Here is a 20,700-nt window from a genome sequence, read left to right as displayed (position 1 = left end):
GAGGCCCCGCCCCCGCCAGGTCACAAACCCGCCCCGCCCCTGCCGCATTCATTGGCCAGGGCTGCAGGTGGGCGTATCCAATACCGGGCTCCGCCTCCTCTCCGCGCTCCCCTTTTCCCCTTTCCCTCCCCTCCCCCCTCTGGGAGGCTGCAGGGGGCACGCGACACCTTTGTGACTGGTGAGGGAAACTGGGGGGCGGTTCCGAGGGCTGGGAGGGGCGGGGCCGTGGGGAGGGGGGAGGTGCGGGGCCGAGCGGGCGCGCGCGGGGGCGGGGGCGCGCCGGGCTGACGCCGCCTACGTAGCCCGCGTTCACCTCCCGCCCGAGCGGCGGCTGCAGCTCCTCGTTCTCCAAGCTCCCGAGCGCCAGCGCCGGCCGTCGTGGACGCGGGCTCCCGGCTCCGGCGGCATAGGAAGGCGGCGGCGGCGGCCCCGGCGGCGGAGGCCAAGGAGGCCACGGCCATGGAGGGGCAGCAGCTGCCCCCGCAGCCCCAGCTCCAGCTCTGCGACAGCCTCATGATCTGGGTGAGCGGGGGGAGGGGAGGGAGGGAGAGGGCCGGGGGTGATGGGGGGGCCGCGACCCTCGCCCCTTGCCGTCGTCGCCGCTGCCGCGAGCGTCTCCTGGGCTGCCGCGGGGGAAACTGAGGCCTGGTCCTGAGCCCGTCCTCGCTCGGGACCCTCGTGGACCTCAGCCGGGGCTGGTTTGGGGGAGTGGGCAGGACACGAGGCTGTCCGCTGTCCCCGCCCCATCCCCCGCCGCGCACCTGCGCTCCCACCCGCGTCGGTGACCTTGGCCCACCTGCGCTCCTGGGCCTCCGGCCCGGCTTGGGGTCGGGCTACCCTGGCGCCTCCGCCTCAGTCCGGGGCCGAGCCTGGGCGGTCCGTCTGGCTGTGTGTCTGCACGGGGACGGACTCACGCACACACGTGCAGCTTGCACCCGGGGCCACGGAGCAGGCGTGGACACGCACACGCGTGGGGGGATCCGCGCGCACACAGGCGGCCCCAGCCTCCGCCAACGCCCGCGTCCGGCGTGTCCCGTGTGTCAAAGGGCAGTTGCAGCAGGTGTGGCCCGGGCCGCGGGATCCCCAGGACGCGCCGCCCCAGCCACCTGTCGGGAGAGTGCCCTAGACGACGGACGCGGAACATGGTCACGGGTGACAGATTCCTTGTAGGGCTTCACTGTGGGAAACTGGAGAGAGTTGTCTTCAAATGGATTTAATTACCGGGTTCGAAAAGAACCGTTTAAAGTTTCTGGATGACAATTAGCGGGTTAACTGTAATATAAAACAATATAATAATATAAAAACCGGCAAATAAATGTTTGAGTTTAGAAATTGTAGTTAGCATCGCCTTTATACTGTCTTGTTGACTAGAAATAAAATTAATGACCGTAATCTGTTATATTGTTACATTGTAACCTACTGCTGACAACGGTGGGGAATTTAGGTCTTTATGATGTCACATATTAGTGTGCTCACTTTCTCTAGCTGCGTTTTAAGACTTTAAGACTTCAGCACCCAGCAAAAATATTTGAGTGTCTACTGTGTGTAAGGCACTCACCCAGGTGCTCTGAAATAAGATGTGATCCCTGCTTCCAGGAACGCTAATATTTATATATATATATATATAAATATATATATGTACATACACACACATATAGGATATAAAACATACATGTATGTTACATATGTGCATATATGTACGTATACATATGACCACACCACCAGGCAGTATATAATAATTATTATAGGAATGGTTCTGTATAGGAGATATAAAACATATATATATATATATGCATGTGTTTAAAACTTCAACACTAGGCAGTATTAATAATTAGCATACAAGGAGTCCCAAAATGTTACTGGGTTTTTTAAGAAAGGAGAGATTCTTAAGTCTTGGGTCATAAGTAAAGACTTTCTTGAGGAGATAGCGTTTTAACTGGGTCTTGCAGGGGAGGTTGGCTTTAGCATTTTATTGATAGAGGGAACTCCCAGATGAAGAGACTCCCTGTGTTAGTCATTCAGTCACCAAGTATTTATTAAGCCCATATTTTGTGCCAGGCCCTGTTCTGAGCATGGTGAATACAATGAGAAGCAAAACCAGTCTTTGTTACCAAGCAGTTCATATTGTAAGGAGGGAGATAATGTTCAAATACCTGTGCGTATACAAGATATATCCCTTCTAAATGGAAGAATTTCAGGCATGAAGGCAGTAGCATTTGCGGGGGTAGGGGATGGGAGACCAGGAAAAATCTCCTGGAAAGGTGGGATTTGATTCTTGAAGGAAGACAGAGGCTGAAGTGAGGAGGAAAAAAATTCCAGGCGCAGGGGCTGACAGCCACAGATGCTAAGAAACAGTGACCTGTTCCAGGAAATCCATGCAGGCTAGTGTAACTGGTTTAGAGCAGAATGGTGGAGGGCCGTACTGGGCGTTTAGTGCTAAACAGAACTTTTTTATGTTTGATCCTGAAAGTAAATAGGCATCTAGTGGAGTATTGATTATTGAGTGAGGGTAGAGTGACATTTTGGCTCCTAAGAGGAGATGGATTGGAGTGGCCAGAGAAGAGGCCACTTGGAGAGGCAAGGAGTCTGATCAGAAAGCTTTTGCAAAAAGTAGCACAGTGCTGCCAGCTTTGTGAGTGGAGAGATGGGAAAGGTAGCAGGTATGAGTGGAGCCTTGGCAATGGATTGACTAGGTGGGGGTGAGTGTGAAGAAGAAAGTTGCTGAGGATGTGGCTTTTCCACAAGCTACCATCTTAGAGAGTTGCCTTGGGCAGCAAGAGGCAAGTACTTTTGTCAGAGGGAAATTCCTGTCTTCCAAGGCCAGTTTTGTAAAGAGCCCTCTGCCGTGTTGCTGCTGCAATAGGATTTAGAGAGGCAGAGTTGGGAAGGGCTTTCAGGCAGAAATGTGTGAAAGGCATGAAAGTGGAATAATGGCACATGTTGCCTGAAATGTAAACTCTGTAAGGGACTAGCAGGAGATAAGCCTGAGAAAGTCCAGTAGGGCCACTTGATGGAGGGAATTGGATGCTGGGCAAAAGAGTTAGGCATGTCCTTGGTGGTCATTGTAAACTGGGAAACTAGGCAGTGCTTTCACTCTAGTACGCCTGGTTAGGTAGCATTAATTACAGAGCTAGAAGGGACCCCGTGCAAAACTTATAACCTCAAGTCTTCTCATCACCACGCTAAACCACCCCCAGTTTCTTCAATCCAACCTCATATGACATGGACTGAAGGCTCTTCATTATCTTGCTTGTCCTCCTCTGAATAATCTCCATTTTATCAATGTCTTTCTGAAAATGTGGTGTCTGGAACTGGACATACAGTAGTCTAGATGGAATCCGGCCAGATCTATGCCTCTCTAGGTCTGGACATCTGCCTAGAGAGGGCATGAGCCTAGATGGATGCTGTTTCTCTATGCTGTAGACTCATTGAGCTAAACCAACAGCCTCATGTCATTTTCAAATGAAGTAGCTTCCCCTCATCCCAATTTCTGTTTGCTAGATTTGGCCCGGTGTCCTGGCCTGTTGAGTTTTTTGTTTTTTTGTTTCTAATTGCCCTCCATGTGGCAGCAATCTCTCAGCACTTGGTGTTTTCTGTACAGCTGATGGTTGTAGAGGATTGCACATGAGGAGGGGGCCAACTAGGCATGACCAAGCAAAGGTGTAGGTTATGGTGGTGGTGGCATTTGAAAGAAATGAGACTCGGGGTCCTTGGCACCAAGTGGGTGACAAGGGCAAGAAACAATCAAAAGATGACTCTGGCTGACTAGAAGAATTACTAAAATTACCATTACTAGAAATAAGGAAGTCTGGAGGAAGACCAGATTTGGCAGGAGCGTGGAGTGAGCAGGAAGAAGAGTGGAGATGTTTGGTTGGAGAGTTTGAGATACTAGTGGGACATCATGGTGTGTACAGGTACCTTCAGAGCCCTGGACTGAAGGAGGTCAGAGCCTGAAAGAGAGCTCAGAATTGATGTGTGTGTGTGCACACATGCATTTGTGTGTATACACATGTGTGTTTATATGTAGAGGTATGTATATACATATTTCCTAATGCGTGTGTGTATACAACATACATATTCATTCGCACACATTTAGGTGTCAAAGAGGATAGTGGAAATCATGGGAATAGCTGAGATCTCTGATGAAAATCTCTGTAGACGGAGAAGAGCTGGCAGCACCAAGGACAGAAGAATTCCAAGCCACACTTGGAATTTGGGTTGTATGAGAGCAGAATCCCAGCTGGGCCCTGCAGGCTCAAGAGGGGGGCTTCTAGCCAGTGATACCCACTAGGAGAAGTATCCCAGGGGCTGGGTAGGGGAGCTGTCTGTCAGGTGCAGGCTAGTGAGAAGGGAATAGATTAGAAGCAGCATTTTACACTCTTGACAATTTGCTTTCAGTGTTATCTTATAGTAAAGCAAATAAGATCAATTCCCAGGACTTGATTGTCCTTTGCCTGGCCACTGGGATTAGTGGAGGACCTCCTTTGTGGCCCTGTTAGGATGTCTGTTATTTTGGGTCACATGCTAAAGAGGCTTTGCTCTTAAATCTCATTGTTGAGGAGTAAGTATGAAGTCTGTTCCCTCCCTCCCTTCATCTCTCCCAGCCCTTTCTCTCTCCCTCCCCCCCCACTCCCTGTTTTTTAATTCATCTACTGCACTTGGTTATATAATCTTTCAATTTACCCAAATGAAATTACATTTTACTCTTATCTAATTTATTTTGTAGCTAAATTAAGCTCTGCCAAGAGGTACTTCTATCTTGTACGACGACTGTCAGGAGGAGAAACTGACCTCGATATGGGCATTGTGGGCATTGAGGCAGATTCTTCTCTAGAGAAAGAGGAATTAGCTCATAATGTTTTACATAATATCATGCCGGTCCAAAATGGTCTGAAAGTTTGCAACAGATTTCAGCAAATAATATGCTAGTGGGTGGTGTATAAGATAGTGTGTAAGAGTAAGCAAGGCATTTAAATTCTGTTCCATTGACTCCTGGGTTGAGGGGGTGGCTCAGGGACTTATTTATATTATCTCTACTTTGCACCATCATTTTCAGATTCAGCCTTAACTGTGGAGAGAAGGGCAGGCTCAGACAGCTGGTGGTGGAATAACAGCTGCACTTGGAGTCAGGGTGACTGAGTTCAAATTAACTTTCTTTGTGACCCTGGGCAAATCACTTAACCTCTCCCAGCCTCAGTTTCCTGGTTTGTAAAAAAGGGATACTAGGACCTACCTCACAGTGTAGTTGTGAGGGCCAATTGAGATAACATTTGTAATGCACTTTGCAAACCTTCAGGCCACATACACATGCTATCTCTTATTCCAGCTTAACTGTAACAGCCTATTCTGAAAAAATAAGAAGCCATTGGGAGGAGCTGAGATGGCAATAGGATTTTTATGAGAGTGGGGATGGTGGTAAACTGAGGAATTGGAGCCTTGGCCAGAAGATCATTTGAGCTGGAGGAAGTGGGAGAATGATGCCCTGAAAGGAGATACAGTCTTTATGTTTGAGGGGGAATTGGAATCAGATGAACCAGAATGGGGTACAAAGTGAAATTCTATCACTGAGTTGTGGAAATTTGGGGAGAAAGTCTTGCCAGACTAAACAGGGGTCACACTGATATTTCCCTGGCAGTCATTAATGCTGATTTTTTAAAAGAGGGAGTCCATTTCTCACTTCAGTCATTTCACTGTAAGATTTAATTTCTCTCCATGGTAGGGATCGACCTGTAAAGCTCCCCCCTGCCCTTTCCCAGGTCAATGTGTATAGAACAGCATCTATGAATAGTACCAAATTGAAATGGAACAACAATAAAGTCAGACTGAATACAAAATGGAAGCCACCACAGAGAAGGCCTGATTTCTCATACCCTGAGGAAGATTTACAAGGGCCTTGTTATCGGTTAACTAGCCTCAGGCTAGCCCTGGCATCGGGCCAGTTATGGGAGAGCAGGCATCTTGTCACGCTGCCTTTCTGTCTTATTTTCAAAACTAAATGACATACTTTGCAAACAGTTTTAGACTTGAAGTTTCTAGCCTTGGGCATGTCGTAAGGTGGTAATGTGTGAGTGGAATTTTAAAGTCCCAAATGGAGAGGAAAGAGGGACCTATTTTTTAAAAAGTTTGTGACTTAAAATATGATATTTCCATTGAGTAGTTTTCAAAAGTAACCTGGGTGGGACAGGGGGATATTTTGAAAAATTGTATGAGCATTCTGAGATTTTTACCCTCAGGTTACTAAAAAAGACCCTACTCTCACTTCAGGTTCCCCAACTGGGGCAGCTTGTTGCTTCTTTTTGTAGAAAAGAAACATGCCATAAAAGAGTGAGAGAGAGAGAGTGTGTGTGTGTGTGTGTGTGTGTGTGTGTTTGTTTTACTATCTCACTGATTTTTACAAAAAGTATATGTATTATTTTTATTTAACATATTTTGTGACAAGGGAAAAACTGATGATTGAATTTTGCGGAGGTCTTTTTATAATAAGGTATTTTTTATTTGCCTTTTCCCCTTCTCCCTGTAGGTAATATTGTACTGGCTGCAGAAGGAAAATGTCTCATTCTGCTTTTTGTCATTTAGTTGCAGACATTTAATACTGCTGCCCCTTGTAAGAATGTCCGGCAGTTAACGAATGGGGTTGCCATGGCACAAGTTCTTCATCAGATGTAAGTAGCAGTTGGCGATTGTCATTTAGAATACTTGAGAAGGTATTAAGATACAGGGTCTTCTGTACCTGGTTATCTTCCCTTTGGGCATTTCAGTGTTCTTTCTAATAAGGATTTTTTAAAGTCTCATTTTTCTTTTCTTCAGGACCTTTAAAATTCACTTAATCTCATCCAGTATTTATTAAGTATTTCCTGTGTACCGTGTACCACACTAATGAGGGGCAGAAACACAAACCAAACAGTCCTTGCTTTCAAGGACCTTAGGTTCTGATGGAGAAATATATGTACAGAAAAGTAAGCACACAATATGTATAAAGTCATTTTGTAGGCCTGGGAAAGCACTTGTTAGTGGCGGATGCGGCGGGGGCCGGCGGCGGCAGGCAGGGAGGAAGGCAAAGGAAGGGCCTTGTGTGGGAGGTGGGAGTGGATTTGTATCTTAAGGGGAGGTAGAGAGAGAACATTCTAGGCACAGGGCACAGCCTGGGCAAAGATGTGGAGGTTTGGGATATTAGCAAGAAGGCTTGGGAGAGTAATGGTAGATAGAGAGAGCTGGTAATGTGATGTCAAGCTAGAAGGAAAGGCTGAAGCCACATGGAGCAGATAGTAAAAAGCTTTAAGTCCTACTTAGAGGAGTTTATATTTGGACCAAAAAATTAAGTTTCTTTTCAGAAACAAGTGTAAGCTTTGTAATCAACGTCTGATGAGGAATCATTCAATCAGAATTTATGCTTTTAATGTGTGTCAGGCATTGTGCTAGGTACCAGGCATAGAAAGCTATAAATGAAATGTCGTTTCTCCTAAAAAACTTTGCATTTTATATGGAGAGACTGCATGTAGATGTGTAAATATATACTAAATAAATACAAGCTGATTTTCAGGAGGTAGGATTGGGAGATACTAACAGCTGAAGCTATCAGGAAAGGCCCCGTGAAGGAGAATAGAGCTTTGAAAGAAGCTAAAAGAGGGGAGGAGAGAGGGCATTCCAGGCATCAGACACATCTTGGAGTTAGCAGATGAATGATGGATGTGAAGAACATTAAGGCTGATTTGGCCTGAGCAAAGATTACTTGAAGGGGAAGTGCAGTGGATGACAGGCTTGGAAAAGTTGATTGGAGCCACACTATAAAGAGCTTTAAGTACCAAATGGAAGAGTAGGCCTTTAATTCTAGAGGCAAGAGGAAGCTGCTGGAGTTTCTTGAAACACAGACATTACAGGTAAGATCTGAGTTGAGTATTACTTCGGCAGCTGTGTGAAGGAAGAATTGGAGAAGGGAAAAGTGCGTTCAGGAAAATCACTTAAGAGGTTGATGCAAGAGTCTGGGTGATAGGTGACGAACCAGTATGGCTGCTGTCTGAGTGGAGAGAAGGGTCTGATGGGAGAGATAGCGCCCAGGGAGAATCAATAAGATGTGGCAGACAGAGAGACAGAAGAAAGATCTGAGAACCGTCTCCTAACATGAAGATTGAGCACAAGGGAGGTGATGAGGTTGTCGTCATGTGAGAAGAGGGGTCAGGACAAAGCTTTGGGCTCTAACCACAGGTGAAGGGTTTCACAGGAAAATGATAATGCTTCTGTAGTTTTTATTGAAACTCTTTACCTTTTGTCAGTGAAGGTCAGCAGCGTGATGCTCTGCCAGTCTAAAAGTCACTGATGAAAAGACAAAGAGGGTGGAAGTCAGCTTTGGCAATATTATTGGTGTTTGCAGATTTTGATGTTCAATGTTATTTAATTGTCTTCCTGTGTTCCTTTCAATAAACTACAAAAGGAATGAGGCAGGGAGCAGTTAAGAACCCAAGATTTCAGTGCAAATGCATGTTTATAATTATGTTTAATTATATTTAACTTGCAAAACACATAAATTGAGGTGACTTACAGGATTAGAGGTGTAAAGAGATCTCAGAGATCATCCCCTCCCCTACTGCCACCCCCACTTTTGTCCCTGTTTTGAGGAAGTGGAGCTCCAGAAGGTGGAGCCAGGATTTTGAACCCAGTTAGACTTCTCTTATATTTTGTACACATCAGACAAGTGAAGGAGAGTAGCAGAGTGAGTCTTAAGAATCCTGTTGGGTTAAGAATTGAATGAAAGAAATGTGGGCTTGGATGAAATAGGGAGCCATAGCACATCTATAGGAACCTACAGTTGATTCACCTCTCACTGGCTGGCCAAGGAGTTGCCTTAAGGAACAAAGAGCCTGATGGTTTTCAGTGTTTGTAGATAACTTGTTAGTAACACATTGGGGATGCCAGAGTCCCTACCGTTCCCAGCCAGCTGCATACCTTTGGATGTCACCATGATTAGAGTGTAAGCTTCTTGAGAACAGGGGCTGTCATTGTTCTTGTGCTTGTATCTCTAGCACCTGGCACAGTACCTGGCACATAGCAGATGCTGCCTAAATATTTATTGGCTAAACACTTCATGGCTTATCACTGTCAGTTTCCTCCACCAGCACAGATGTCAGCCTTCCACTGCCTCAGGCCAAAGTTTCATGAGTGACTGTGGCAACCAAGAGCTGAATATCTCATCCTCAGGTGATCTGTGTCCTTCATCAGCCCTGTGCTTAAAGGTCTTCCCAGCTCACTAGGACTTTTGTGTGCATGTGCTCCATGCTCATAGCCTTCAGACAATCCAGGTAGCTTCCAAAGCTCGCTGAGGCATTGGAGGAAGACTTGGGTGAAATCATTCTAATGAAGATCAGTTAAAATGAAGGAAGGAGGGATAGAGAGAGAGAGAGAATGAACATAGGTTAATTCATTCCTTTGCTCAAAGTAGCATATACATATAAGATTTATACAAGTAGGTACTCAGCTGCCTCATCTGCAAACAGATGTTTATCATTTCATCTTTAAGGCCCTTCTGATGCTAAATTCTGTGATTTCTTTATTCTAGAATTGCAGTTTTCAAAACATCATTTACATTTGTAAAGCGAATTACATCTATTATAGATGTTTGCTTTATGGGAACTAAATAAAAGGCATGTAGTAAAAGGTGCCTTAAATCTGGAAATTAAGTGGTGGAATTTAAGATTAGGTAAGGATGTGTGGGGAAGACATCTGTAGGAAGCTCTAGTCAACCATTTCTCTCTATGTGAAAGTCAATTTTTATTATAATGGAAATATCCATCTTATAAAGTGAAATATTTGGGTGATTTTTCACAAGGCATTTGTGTTTTTCTAAATGATTTTTTTACATTTTAACTTGATAAATGGAGCACCAAATGGGTCATGTTTCACCTAGCATTCAAATACAAATTTGTTTTATATTATTAAAAATAATTAAATTTCCATTTTTTCTAGGAGTCTTACTCTTAGTTCTAACTCAGTTAATAAAAACAGGATTTTATTGTTCTGGTACACCTCTGGGAATTATGATTTTGATAGTTGCAATCCCAGAGAAAAGAACTAGAAAGTTCTGAGTTTTAGCTTTAAGTTTAGGATTATCATTTGTTTTTGTTTTTTTTTTTTTTGCAATATTTCAGATGCCTGTCGTTTCAAAGTGTTCATTTCTCTTTTATTCTTTCTTCTAAAATAATCTCAGTGTAGTTGGTGACTGATAAGGGGAACTTTTGTTAAGTGGAGAAGCTGCATCTTATTTTTGGGTTAGATTTGAGGTTGGAAGAGAAGAAATGATCGTGGGGAAGGGAGCATAGTCCCCTAGAGGAATCAAGAAGAAGTTGAGTGTTACTCCAGTGTGTAAAGCCAATGTGTAAAGCTAGCCCTTAAAATCATAGCCACCACAAGCCTGATGCTATTTATGCTATTTTTATCTATTTAGTGTTTTATATATATATATACATATATATATATATATGTATATAGCTATTTAGTGTTAAACTTCTCAGTACTTAGGACAGAATAGAGAGAACATGACACTGAGTGTCATAAACCACGCTGGATTGCAATGAATCGAGTTGATCTGGTTGGTTCTGCTGAACTAGTTATTAATAGGCCTTATACACATCATGGCCATAATGTCTTGGTTTTGAGAAAGGATTAAGAAAACTTAATATTGTTTCTCTGGAAGTGATGAAGACCTAAGAGAGAACATATATTTGCAGAATGAACAATTGCCACTCAACATAGTTAGACAGCTCCTACTTCCTCCAGACAACTTTTCCCAACCTCAGAACCCTGATGACTCCTGGTTTGTCCCACACCCTTGGCAGGTTGAAAGCACTAGTATGTGGGCTACTTTTTTCCTCTCCTAAATGAGAAAATCCTTGAGGCAGAGATAGCTTCTTATTAATTTTTGTATTCCCCCTTTCACATGGTAATTGGTCAATAAATATTTGTTGAATGAATAAATGCATGAGAGTTTTATTAGTTATAGATAAGCAGAGTCCCATGGTACCCCGCCAAACATAGATGCATTAAAAGGCTGTGACAGAGCAGGAGCAGTTATACAGTTACAGGCCTGTAATTTAAAATGAATTTGACCTTTCACATTTTCTTTATGCAAGATATTAATTCTGTTGAGAGATTTACACAAGGAGTAACTTTGAGGGGACCCTAGAGGGCATTCAGTAGATACAGTTAAATATTTTATGGTACTGTTTGCTTTGAGTATTAAAGTGATTGCTCTGTCGGTGAAGGAGTGGGGTATTCTTAACATATTCTTACTGTATTCAAAGGCTTTAATGGTTGGCTTATGTGTGTGCTTTCTTTCAGAGATGTTGCTTGGTTTAATGACTCTTGGTTAGGCCGAATCAAAGAAGACGTTGGTGACAATTGGAGAATAAAGGTATCCATGATGACATTGACTAGTTTGCTGAAGTTCACAAATGGCTTGGTACAATGGAGAGAGTACTGTGTCTGGAGCCAGAAGACCTGGGTTCAGAGCCTGCCTCTGAAGCATAGTACTTTGTGACCCCTGGAAACTCACCTAATCTCCCTGGGCTTTTGGTTAAGCCTCATCTGTAAAATTAGGGGTTTGACTATGTCACTTCTCAGTTCCCTTCTTGGCCTAGGTGTATGATCCTGTGCTCTCAAAAGAGTATGAAATCTGAGCCAAATTAAATTTCCTAAAAAAATTACAATGTGGTCTTAAAAGAATTTGAATTTATCTAAAAGTAAAAATGATTATTCATGTATTTTACCTAATTTAATTAAACAGATTCATCTCAGTTAAATAGCATCATCAAGGACTGGAATTGAATGTTCCAGTTCTTAATCATATCAACAATTTGGTGTTTTTTTTAAATTTATTTATTTAACATATTTAGTTTTCAGCATTGATTTTCACAAGAGTTTGAATTACAAATTTTCTCCCCATTTCTACCCTCCCCCCCACTCTGAGATGGCATATATTCTGGTTGCCCTGTTCCCCAGTCAGCCCTCCCCTCTATTATCCCACTCCCCTCCCATCCCCTTTTCCCTTCCTTTCTTGTAGGGCAAGATAAATTTCTACACCCCTTTGCCTGTGTATCTTATTTTCTAGTTGCATGCAAAAACTTTTTTTTTGTTTTAAACATCTGTTTTTAAAACTTTCCAAATTCTCTCCCCTCTTCCCTTCTCACCCACCCTGCCTAAGAGGTCAAACAATTCAACATAGGCTACATGTGTATCATTATGTATAACCCTTCCACAATACTCATATTGTGAAAGACTATATTTTGCTCCTTCCCAACCCATCCCCCTTTATCGAATTTTCTCCCTTGACCCTGTCCCCTTTCGAAAGTGTTTGTTTTGAATTACCTCCACCCCCATCTGCCCTCCCCTCCATCATCCCCCCCCCCTTTTTTTTTATCTTCCTCCCTCTTATTTCCTGTGGGGTAAGATACCCAGTTGGGTATGTATGGTATTCCCTCCTCAGACCAAATCTGATGAGAGCAAGGTTCACTCTTTCCCCCCTCACCTGCTCTCTCCCCTCCTCCCACAGAACTGCTTCCTCTTGCCAGCTTTATGCGAGATAATCCACCGCATTCTATCTCTCCCTATCTCCCTCTCTCAGTATGTTCCTCTCTCTTCCCTTAATTTGATTTTATTTCTTTTAGATATCTTCCCTTCATCTTCAACTCACCCTGTGTCTGCTCTCTCTCTCTCTCTTTTTTATATATATATATATATATATACACACACATATATATGTACATATGTATACACACATATACACACACATAGATATATACATACATACACATTCACTTATATGTATATATATATATACATATGCATATTCCCTTCAGCTACACTAATACTGAGGTCTCATGAATCATACATGTCATCTTTCCAAGTAGGAATGTAAACAAAACAGTTCAACTTAGCAAGTCCCTTGCAATTTCTGTTTCTTGATTACCTTTTCATGCTTCTCTTGATTCTTGTGTTTGAAAGTCAAATTTTCTATTCAGCTCTGGTCTTTTCACTGAGAAGGCTTGAAAGTCCTCTATTTTATTGAAAATTCATAGTTTGCCTTGGAGCATGATACTCAGTTTTGCTGGGTAGGTGATACTAGGTTTTAATCCTAGCTCCATTGACCTGCGGAATATTGTATTCCAAGCTTTTCGATCTCTTAATGTAGAAGCTGCCAGATCTTGGATTATTCTGATTGGGTTTCCACAATACTCAAATTGTTTCTTTCTGGCTGCTTGCACTATTTTCTCCTTGATCTGGGAGCTCTGGAATTTGGCGACAATATTCCTAGGAGATTTCTTTTTGGGATCTATTTGAGGAGGCGATCGATGGATTCTTTCAATTTCTATTTTGCCCTGTGGCTCTAGAATATCAGGGCAGTTCTCCTTGATAATTTCTTGAAAGATGACATCTAGGCTCTTTTTTTGATCATGGCTTTCAGGTAGTCCAATAATGTTTAAATTTTCTCTCCTGGATCTATTTTCCAGGTCAGTTGTTTTTCCAAGGAGATATTTCACATTGTCTTCCATTTTTTCATTCCTTTGGTTCTGTTTTATAATATCTTGATTTCTCATAAAGTCACTAGCTTCCACTTGTTCCAGTCTAATTTTTAAAGTAGTATTTTCTTCAGTGGTCTTTTGGACCTCCTTTTCCATTTGGCTAATTCTGCCTTTCAAGGCATTCTTCTCCTCATTGGCTTTTTGGAGCTCTTTTGCCATTTGAATTAGTCTATTTTTTAAGGTGTTGTTTTCTTCAGTGTATTTTTCAGTATTTTTTTGGGTCTCCTTTAGCAAGTCATTGACTTGTTTTTCATGGTTTTCTCGCATCCTTCTCATTTCTCTTCCCAATTTTTCCTCTACTTCTCTAACTTTTCCAAATCCTTTTTGAGCTCTTCCATGGCCTGGGACCAGTTCATGTGTTTCTTGGGGGTTTCTGTTGTAGGCTCTTTGACTTTGTTAACTTCTGTCTGTATGTTTTGGTCTCCTTTGTTACCAAAGAAAGAATCCAAAGTCTGAGACTGAATCTGGGCACGTTTTCGCTGCCAGCCAACTAACTTGACCCTTGAGTTTTTCAGTGGGGTATGACTGCTTGTAGACTAAAGAGTTCTATGTTCCACGTTTGGGGGGGGAGGTGCCAGCTCTGTCACCCTAGCACTCCTCCTTCCCCAAGAACCCCCAACCCTGACTGGGCTTAGATCTTCAGCAGGCTGTACACTCCTGCTCTGATCTGCCACTTAATTCCTCCTAACAGGTGGGCCTGGGGCCAGAAGCAGCAGCAGCTGTAGCTGCCCCTCCTCCGCTGGCCCCCCCCTCCCCCTGCCCCCCCCCCCCCCCCCCCCCCCCCCGGGACTGGAAGCCAAACCTTGCACTCCTTCCACTCCCGCTTTTCCCACTAACCTTCTCCACTGTCTTTGGTGTTTGTGGGTTGAGAAGTCTGGTAACTGCCGAAGCTCACTGATTCAGGGTGCTGGGGCTCCGTCCACGCCGCTCAGGCTGGGCTCTGCTCCACTCCATTCCCAGCTCCGTGTGGGACAGACCTCACCCAGAGACCATCCAGGCTGTCCTGGGCTGGAGTCCTGCTTCCCTCTGCTGTTATGTGGGTTCTGCAGTTCTAGAATTGGTTCCGAGCCATTTTTTGTAGGTTTTTGGAGGGACTCGGCAGGGAGCTCATGCTTGTCCCTGCTTTCCAGCCGCCATCTTGGCTCTGCTCCCCCCATATCAACAATTTGAAAAATAAAGCAAAAAAAAATTGGTTTTTTTTTAGCAGGAAAATACTAACAACCCCCAAAATGGGCCTTCCCTTCTTAAAAATTACAAAATAAAAGTCCATGTTTCTTTCTCATTTTCCCCTTTCTAAAGAAGGAAGTCGGATTTATTTTCCTATTCTTCACTTGAAAATGAGGGAAAGGTAGAATTTCACTAAAGCTTGTATGTTGAGCTCTTTAGATAAACATTTTCTGGCTGTTTTTTGAAGTCAGAGGTTTTTTTTTTGTATTTTGTCAACAAACAGCAAGATCAGTATTAAGTTTAGTATCTGCCCTACAAAAGGCTTTTCACACAAATTTGAAGCCTTATGGGCCTTTATGGGTTAATTGGCTTAACACAATGGAGTTACACTCTTAGTTTCTAGTGGCCCAGGCATAGGGGGGAGAAAAGAGGAGGAGGAAATGCAGATACTTTTCTATGAGAGTCTGCTCTCTGGCTTGATGCTCCATGGCTTGAGGGTGTTTGGGGCTTCCTTGAGGAAGCATCACCTCTCGGAGGTGGCTCAGGGTGGAGACCATGTCCTGGCTCCTTGGCCTGGTCTCTTCTCTCTTCCTGGGCTTTCTGCCCAGCCTGCTGTCAAAGCAGTTGGGGAGCCATGGAATAAGCACTGCACACAAATGGGGAGAGGGGGCAGGATTGTTAGGGTCATCTGAGGATTCTAGTGGCCCAGGTGCTTGACTCTCTCAGGCTCAGTTTCCTTGTCTGTAGAATGGGAATGGTGGTACTTACACTTTGACCTCCTAGGTCTGTCATGAGGAAAGTACTTTAGAGCCTGGAAGGTGCTCATCTCAGTTCAGTTAAACTAGCTTATTCTCTGCCTCGTGCAGACAAGAGGTAATCCCTGTCCTTAGGGAGCTCCCCTTCTGTGGGAGAACATACTTCGGACACAAATGTGCAAGCAGAGGGGATTTTGAGGATGGAGAGAGCATGTGGACTTGGCTGGTTGGGGACAGGTTGTAGACCAGGACGTAGCCCCTGAACTGGGTCTAGTAGGAGAGAGACCCTGCGAGCTGGATCAGCAGGGAGTACAGCATGAGCTGGCTGCCAAAGGCAGAGTCTGATCATGATGGACTTCAGCTGGGATGCAGACAGAATGAGGTGTCCTGTGAAATCAGCTTGGAGACAGATTGTAGAGTGTCCTAGCTGGCAGTGGCAACAGGAAGGCCTGGGAGAGCTTGGAGGCAGACAGTTCAGTCTAATAGCCTGGTCTGAAGGGGGAGAAGTCCTAACTCAGGAGGGGGTTCCACCAAATCAACTGATCACCAAGCATAAATGTCTGCTGTGTGCCAGGCACCATGCTGTGCCTGGGAAATAGAAAGAGTCTTTAAAAAAATAGTCTGTGTTCTCAAAGAATGAGTTTTCATTGTCACAGGGGAGAAAAATTGTTATAGACATAGTAGGCGCATAGTAGGTGCTGTATATATACCATCAGTATTATTATTATTATTTGCCAAGAAATAGATGATAACAGGAGAATCAGGAGCAATCAGTGTTGTGGAGGGAAGGGGTGGCCCACTTTGTCCTAGGATTCCATGAGGGTCTAGAGACAGGCTGGAGAAAGGGCCACTGGCATTTGTGGTTCTTGCTGCCACCTTTTCAGAGCACTCAGTGGGGTTGGGAAGTGGGGGTGATTCGTGTAGATGGTGCTGGGAGTTTGGCAGCACATGTGCGGTGACCGCTTTGTACAGTGGCCAGGCCAACATGGGGAAGCTGACTGATGAGATCTTTCTTAAGAGCCCCTGTGCCCCAGATCTTCGGCTGTCCTGTGGGAGTGCAGAGCTGTTCCTTCTTCATTTTGTTCCATGTGTTTCTTTAGGACCACATTAAGGCCTCTGGCATTGTCCCCTTCCTGACTTCACCCATGCTGCGCCGGGCAGTCAACCATCCAGCCACAATGACCTTGCTGTTCCTTACACACATTACCCTTGATCTCTCTTCTGAGCTTCTGCATTTATTGAGCACCTACTAGGTGCCAGGTACTGTGCTAAGCACTGGGCTTAGAAAATCCCTGCTCTCAAGCACCTCACAGTCCAATGGAGGAGACAATATGAAAGTAACTATGCAAACCAGATGAATACAGGGTAAATCGGAGATAATAAGCAGGAGGAATGATAATGATAGCCCACAGTTACATAGTGCTGACTGTGTGCCAGGCACTGGGCTTAGCACTTTATAAGCATTATTTCATTTAATCCTCACGATAACCCCAGGAGGGAAGTGCTGTTGTTAACTCCATTATACAAATGAGGAAACGGGCAGACAGAGGCTCAGTGATTTGTGTACCATCCCACAGCTAGCCAGTGCCTGAGGTCACATTTGAACTCAGGTTCTTCTGGCTCTGGGCCCTCTGGCACCCATTGGTTGTCTCCAGGCACCAGCATTAGGCTCATCAGAAAAAGCTTCTTATAGCAGTTAGGAGTTAGGCCAGGAGACGGACGGATGGATGGACGGGTGGACCAGAAGGTTCTTGGAAGAGCCTAGGACAGAGGGGTTCTGACAGTGGCCCGCAGCTCCAGGTGTGGCTCATACCAGACTAAAATTTACTTGAGGAATATTTTTAAAATTATAAATACAGAAAGACGTAGCTGATACCAATGTGTGTTTTTTAAGTAAATGTATGACTTCGTGGATCCTTATGTGGGGTCGAGTGTTCAAGGGCTGCCGTCTCCTGCAGGCTTCCCGGCCATCTTCTGGTGCCTTATGCAGAAAATTAACTTGTATTTCGTATTTCTGTCTGTACTGTGCACATACTTAAATGTGAGGGGCTGCGTGGCATTGTGGAGCCAGTAGGCCCTGGGTTCAAGTCCTGCCTCTGACACATTCTGGCTGTGTGACTGTGAGCAAGTCCTTTCAGGCTCAGGGCTCTGTGGTGCTAGAAAGTGCTCACCTACACATTCTTCATCTGGGGTCTCCCATCACCACATGGGGCCTCCCAGGATAGAGTGCCAGAATGTGTCAAAGTTGTGACATTTGCATTGGTGTAAAACAGTGATGTGTGTAATTTGTTTGTCATCCTTTTTCATTTCAGGCTAGTAACTTGAAGAAGGTTCTTCAAGGAATTACGAGCTATTATCATGAGGTATGATCAGTGAATGATTTATTTAACATGTATATCAAGTATCACTTTTAATTTTGCTTTTCATTCAAATCTGGTCATAACTGGAATACTTATATTGACCTTGCTGGTTTTTAACAGCCTACTGTGTAATGACACAGTCATCACTTGAGCTTCATTTTTTTTTAAATGAACTGCATTTAAGAAGCTGTGGGACCTAGCGCTCTGACCATAATCTGTACACTACCAGGCAGTTTGGCAGTCAGGGTCATAGTACATAGAGTGCCAGGCCTGGAGTCAGGAGGATCTGAGTTCAAATGTGGCCTCAGACACTGCTTAGCTGTGTGAGCCTGGGCAAGTCACTTCACTCTGTTTGCCTCAGTTCCTCATCTGTGAATAGAACTGGAGAAGGAAATGGCAAACCACTCCAGTATCTGCCAAGAAAACAATGAACACCACCACCCATCAGTACTAGGGAGTTCACGTAATATGATAACAGCTGACAGCATGATGAGAGTATTTGATGCCCCAGTGTCTAGAAGCTCAGAAATGTCAGGAGGTAATTTCCACAAAGTGCTCTGGGTAGGAGGGCCTTGTATGAAGAAACTGTATTAGGCTGTAAGCTTCTGAAGGGCAGGGATCCTGTATTTCTGTCCTTTGGGTCTCTCTCAGTACCCAGCCTGGAGCTTTGCCCACAGTGCAGGCACTTAGAGAAGTGTGTAATGAGGGTTTTATTGCTTGTATAAATCTTGGCCTCATGGTCTGGGACAGGAAGCAGCGCAGTCTGCTTTGAGCTCTGGTCATGGGCTTGGCTAGCCCACTGTATGAAGAATATTGCAATTTTTCCTGTCAAGAAATGTTTGATGCCCTTTTTAACTTGTTACATAATTACTTGTTGTTATTTGTTTCAGTTGTAACCATCTCTTCATGACCCCATTTGGGGTTTTCTTGGCAAAGAGACTGGAGTGGTTTGCCATTTCCTTCTCCAGCTCATTTTATGGTTGAGGAGATGCAGGCAGGCACACAGGCCCAGGGTCACACAGCTAGTAAGTGTCTAAGACTGGATTTGAACTCAGGTCTTCCTGACTCCAGGCCGGCACTCTAGTATAAAAAAGAGCCATTTTGGAGGATTCTTTCCAAATTCTCTCCGAATTTTATCTAAGCTTGCCTTTTCCCATAGTGCTTTGATGAAGTAAACTCCACTACATTTCCGAATAGGTCCCTGCAGGTTATCTTTTCCAATTACTGTACAGGCATTACTCTTTCACCCAGAAATTATAGCTCTAGGCCTCAATGACTTACACTTTTTTGTGTCTAACAGCCTCTGTAGGGCTGCTTTATATACCCGTGCATTGATTATTGTATATTTTTGCCTGCCAAGAGCCACGCAAAAGGGACATTTTGTGACAAAGTTTTATAGTTTCCTTGGTGGTAAGGATGTTTAGGCTACATTTTTTTTAAACTTTTCTAACTCATCCTTATTAATAATTTTTTGTTGTATGAATGATCTTAAGTTTCCTTTAACCCATTTGTGCTTCCAGGCTATAATTTCTTAATATTTTCCCTATACTAATCAACTGTGAAATTATGAAATGATGTGGAGAGTGCTGTTGATTTGTTGTGTGCATTGCATCCAATTAGAAGCCTGACTCGATGCCCTTCTGATATCACAGTTTTTAGGTCAACAGATTTCTGAAGAACTTATACCTGATTTAAGCCAAATCACTGAACGCTCAGATCCTGTGGAGCTTGGCAGGCTGCTCCAGCTTATTTTAGGCTGTGCAGTCAACTGTGAAAAGAAACAAGGTATGCGTGGGATGGGATGCTTTTTGTGGGGGCATTTGGTTCCTGGAAATGACCCTTGTGGTGACTCAGATTCAGGAGACCTTGGCGGGTTACTTATGAAAATTAAAGCAGCGATGTCAGGGGAGGAGAATTATTTCTAAGTTGTTCAGATTCTTACACATAGCCATCATCCAGATAATTGCTGGTTGTGGAGATACTGTTGTGTGCAGGTAGGCATGTGTGGCCTTGGGTCCCTGTTTCTTGGAGATCAGGCTCCAGGGACTATGTGGAGAATCAAAAGATCAGGGTTGTACTTCACCTCATCTTGTGAGGAAGGGCATCAGTTCTGATTCTCCCCAGAAGTGTAGATTTGAGGGGTCATATCTGTGGCACACGAGCCTTCCTTTTATCTCTTAGGTACAAGTGATTCATTTTTCTAGTCCATCCAGGTGAAATGAAAGGATTGTCTGAATTGACCCTGAAGAATGCTGAAAGCTCTGCCCCTCTATATTCAGTTATTAATTAATAAAGTTCTCCCCCTTGGGTTTAGGTAACAGACTTCCTGAGTGCAAGATGGGGGAAGCAGGATTAGACAACAGTTCATCTAAAACACATCTGTGACCTTTTGTGGACAGTCATCTCCGCTTGAGTCAGCCAGGTGCTATGGTTGCCAAAAAGAAGTAGGGAGACATTGCTGTCTTCTGGCTTGTCTATCACCTTGTTGAAGTCCTGATCTCCTGACTGTCACCTCCATGTCCTGTAGATACTGCCTTCCTCTTCCATCTCAGCCACTTGTTGGCTCGTCCTCTTTACCCTTTAAAAGAAGGGTGTCTTTCCAAGGCTCTGTTCTATCCTCGGCTTTCACTCTCTTCCCTGACTTTCAACTCTAAACTCTGTGTAAATGAATTCCAAATCCACATATCTCCAGCCCTCCCTCCTTCCCCCAGCTCCAGGCCCATTTGTCCATACACACATGGGAGCAGAGCCTCAGAACATTGAGGTGACATCTCGGACTCAGCATGACCAAAGCAGAGCTGCTTTGTGTCAATGGCATGGGCACTCACCGATTCTCTGTTGTTTAAAATC

At 44.2% G+C, this 20,700-nt stretch overlaps 1 protein-coding gene across 1 annotated transcript in view; it reads left to right on the top strand.

The window, feature by feature from the left end:
• Window positions 1-234: 234 nt before the first annotated feature.
• Window positions 235-20,700, top strand: part of HOOK1 (hook microtubule tethering protein 1) — a 53,098-nt gene continuing 32,632 nt past the window's right edge. The window contains exons 1-5 of the mRNA XM_036755353.1: window positions 235-522; window positions 6,577-6,662; window positions 11,329-11,401; window positions 17,803-17,853; window positions 19,503-19,635. Of these exons, the coding sequence (XP_036611248.1) occupies window positions 460-522; window positions 6,577-6,662; window positions 11,329-11,401; window positions 17,803-17,853; window positions 19,503-19,635 (406 nt within the window). The 5' untranslated portion in view covers window positions 235-459. The remainder of the gene's footprint in view (window positions 523-6,576; window positions 6,663-11,328; window positions 11,402-17,802; window positions 17,854-19,502; window positions 19,636-20,700) is intronic.

Source organism: Trichosurus vulpecula, chromosome 4 (assembly GCF_011100635.1).
Source record: "Trichosurus vulpecula isolate mTriVul1 chromosome 4, mTriVul1.pri, whole genome shotgun sequence".
Lineage (NCBI taxonomy): Eukaryota > Metazoa > Chordata > Mammalia > Diprotodontia > Phalangeridae > Trichosurus > Trichosurus vulpecula.
This window is presented reverse-complemented; position numbering and strand designations above follow the sequence as displayed.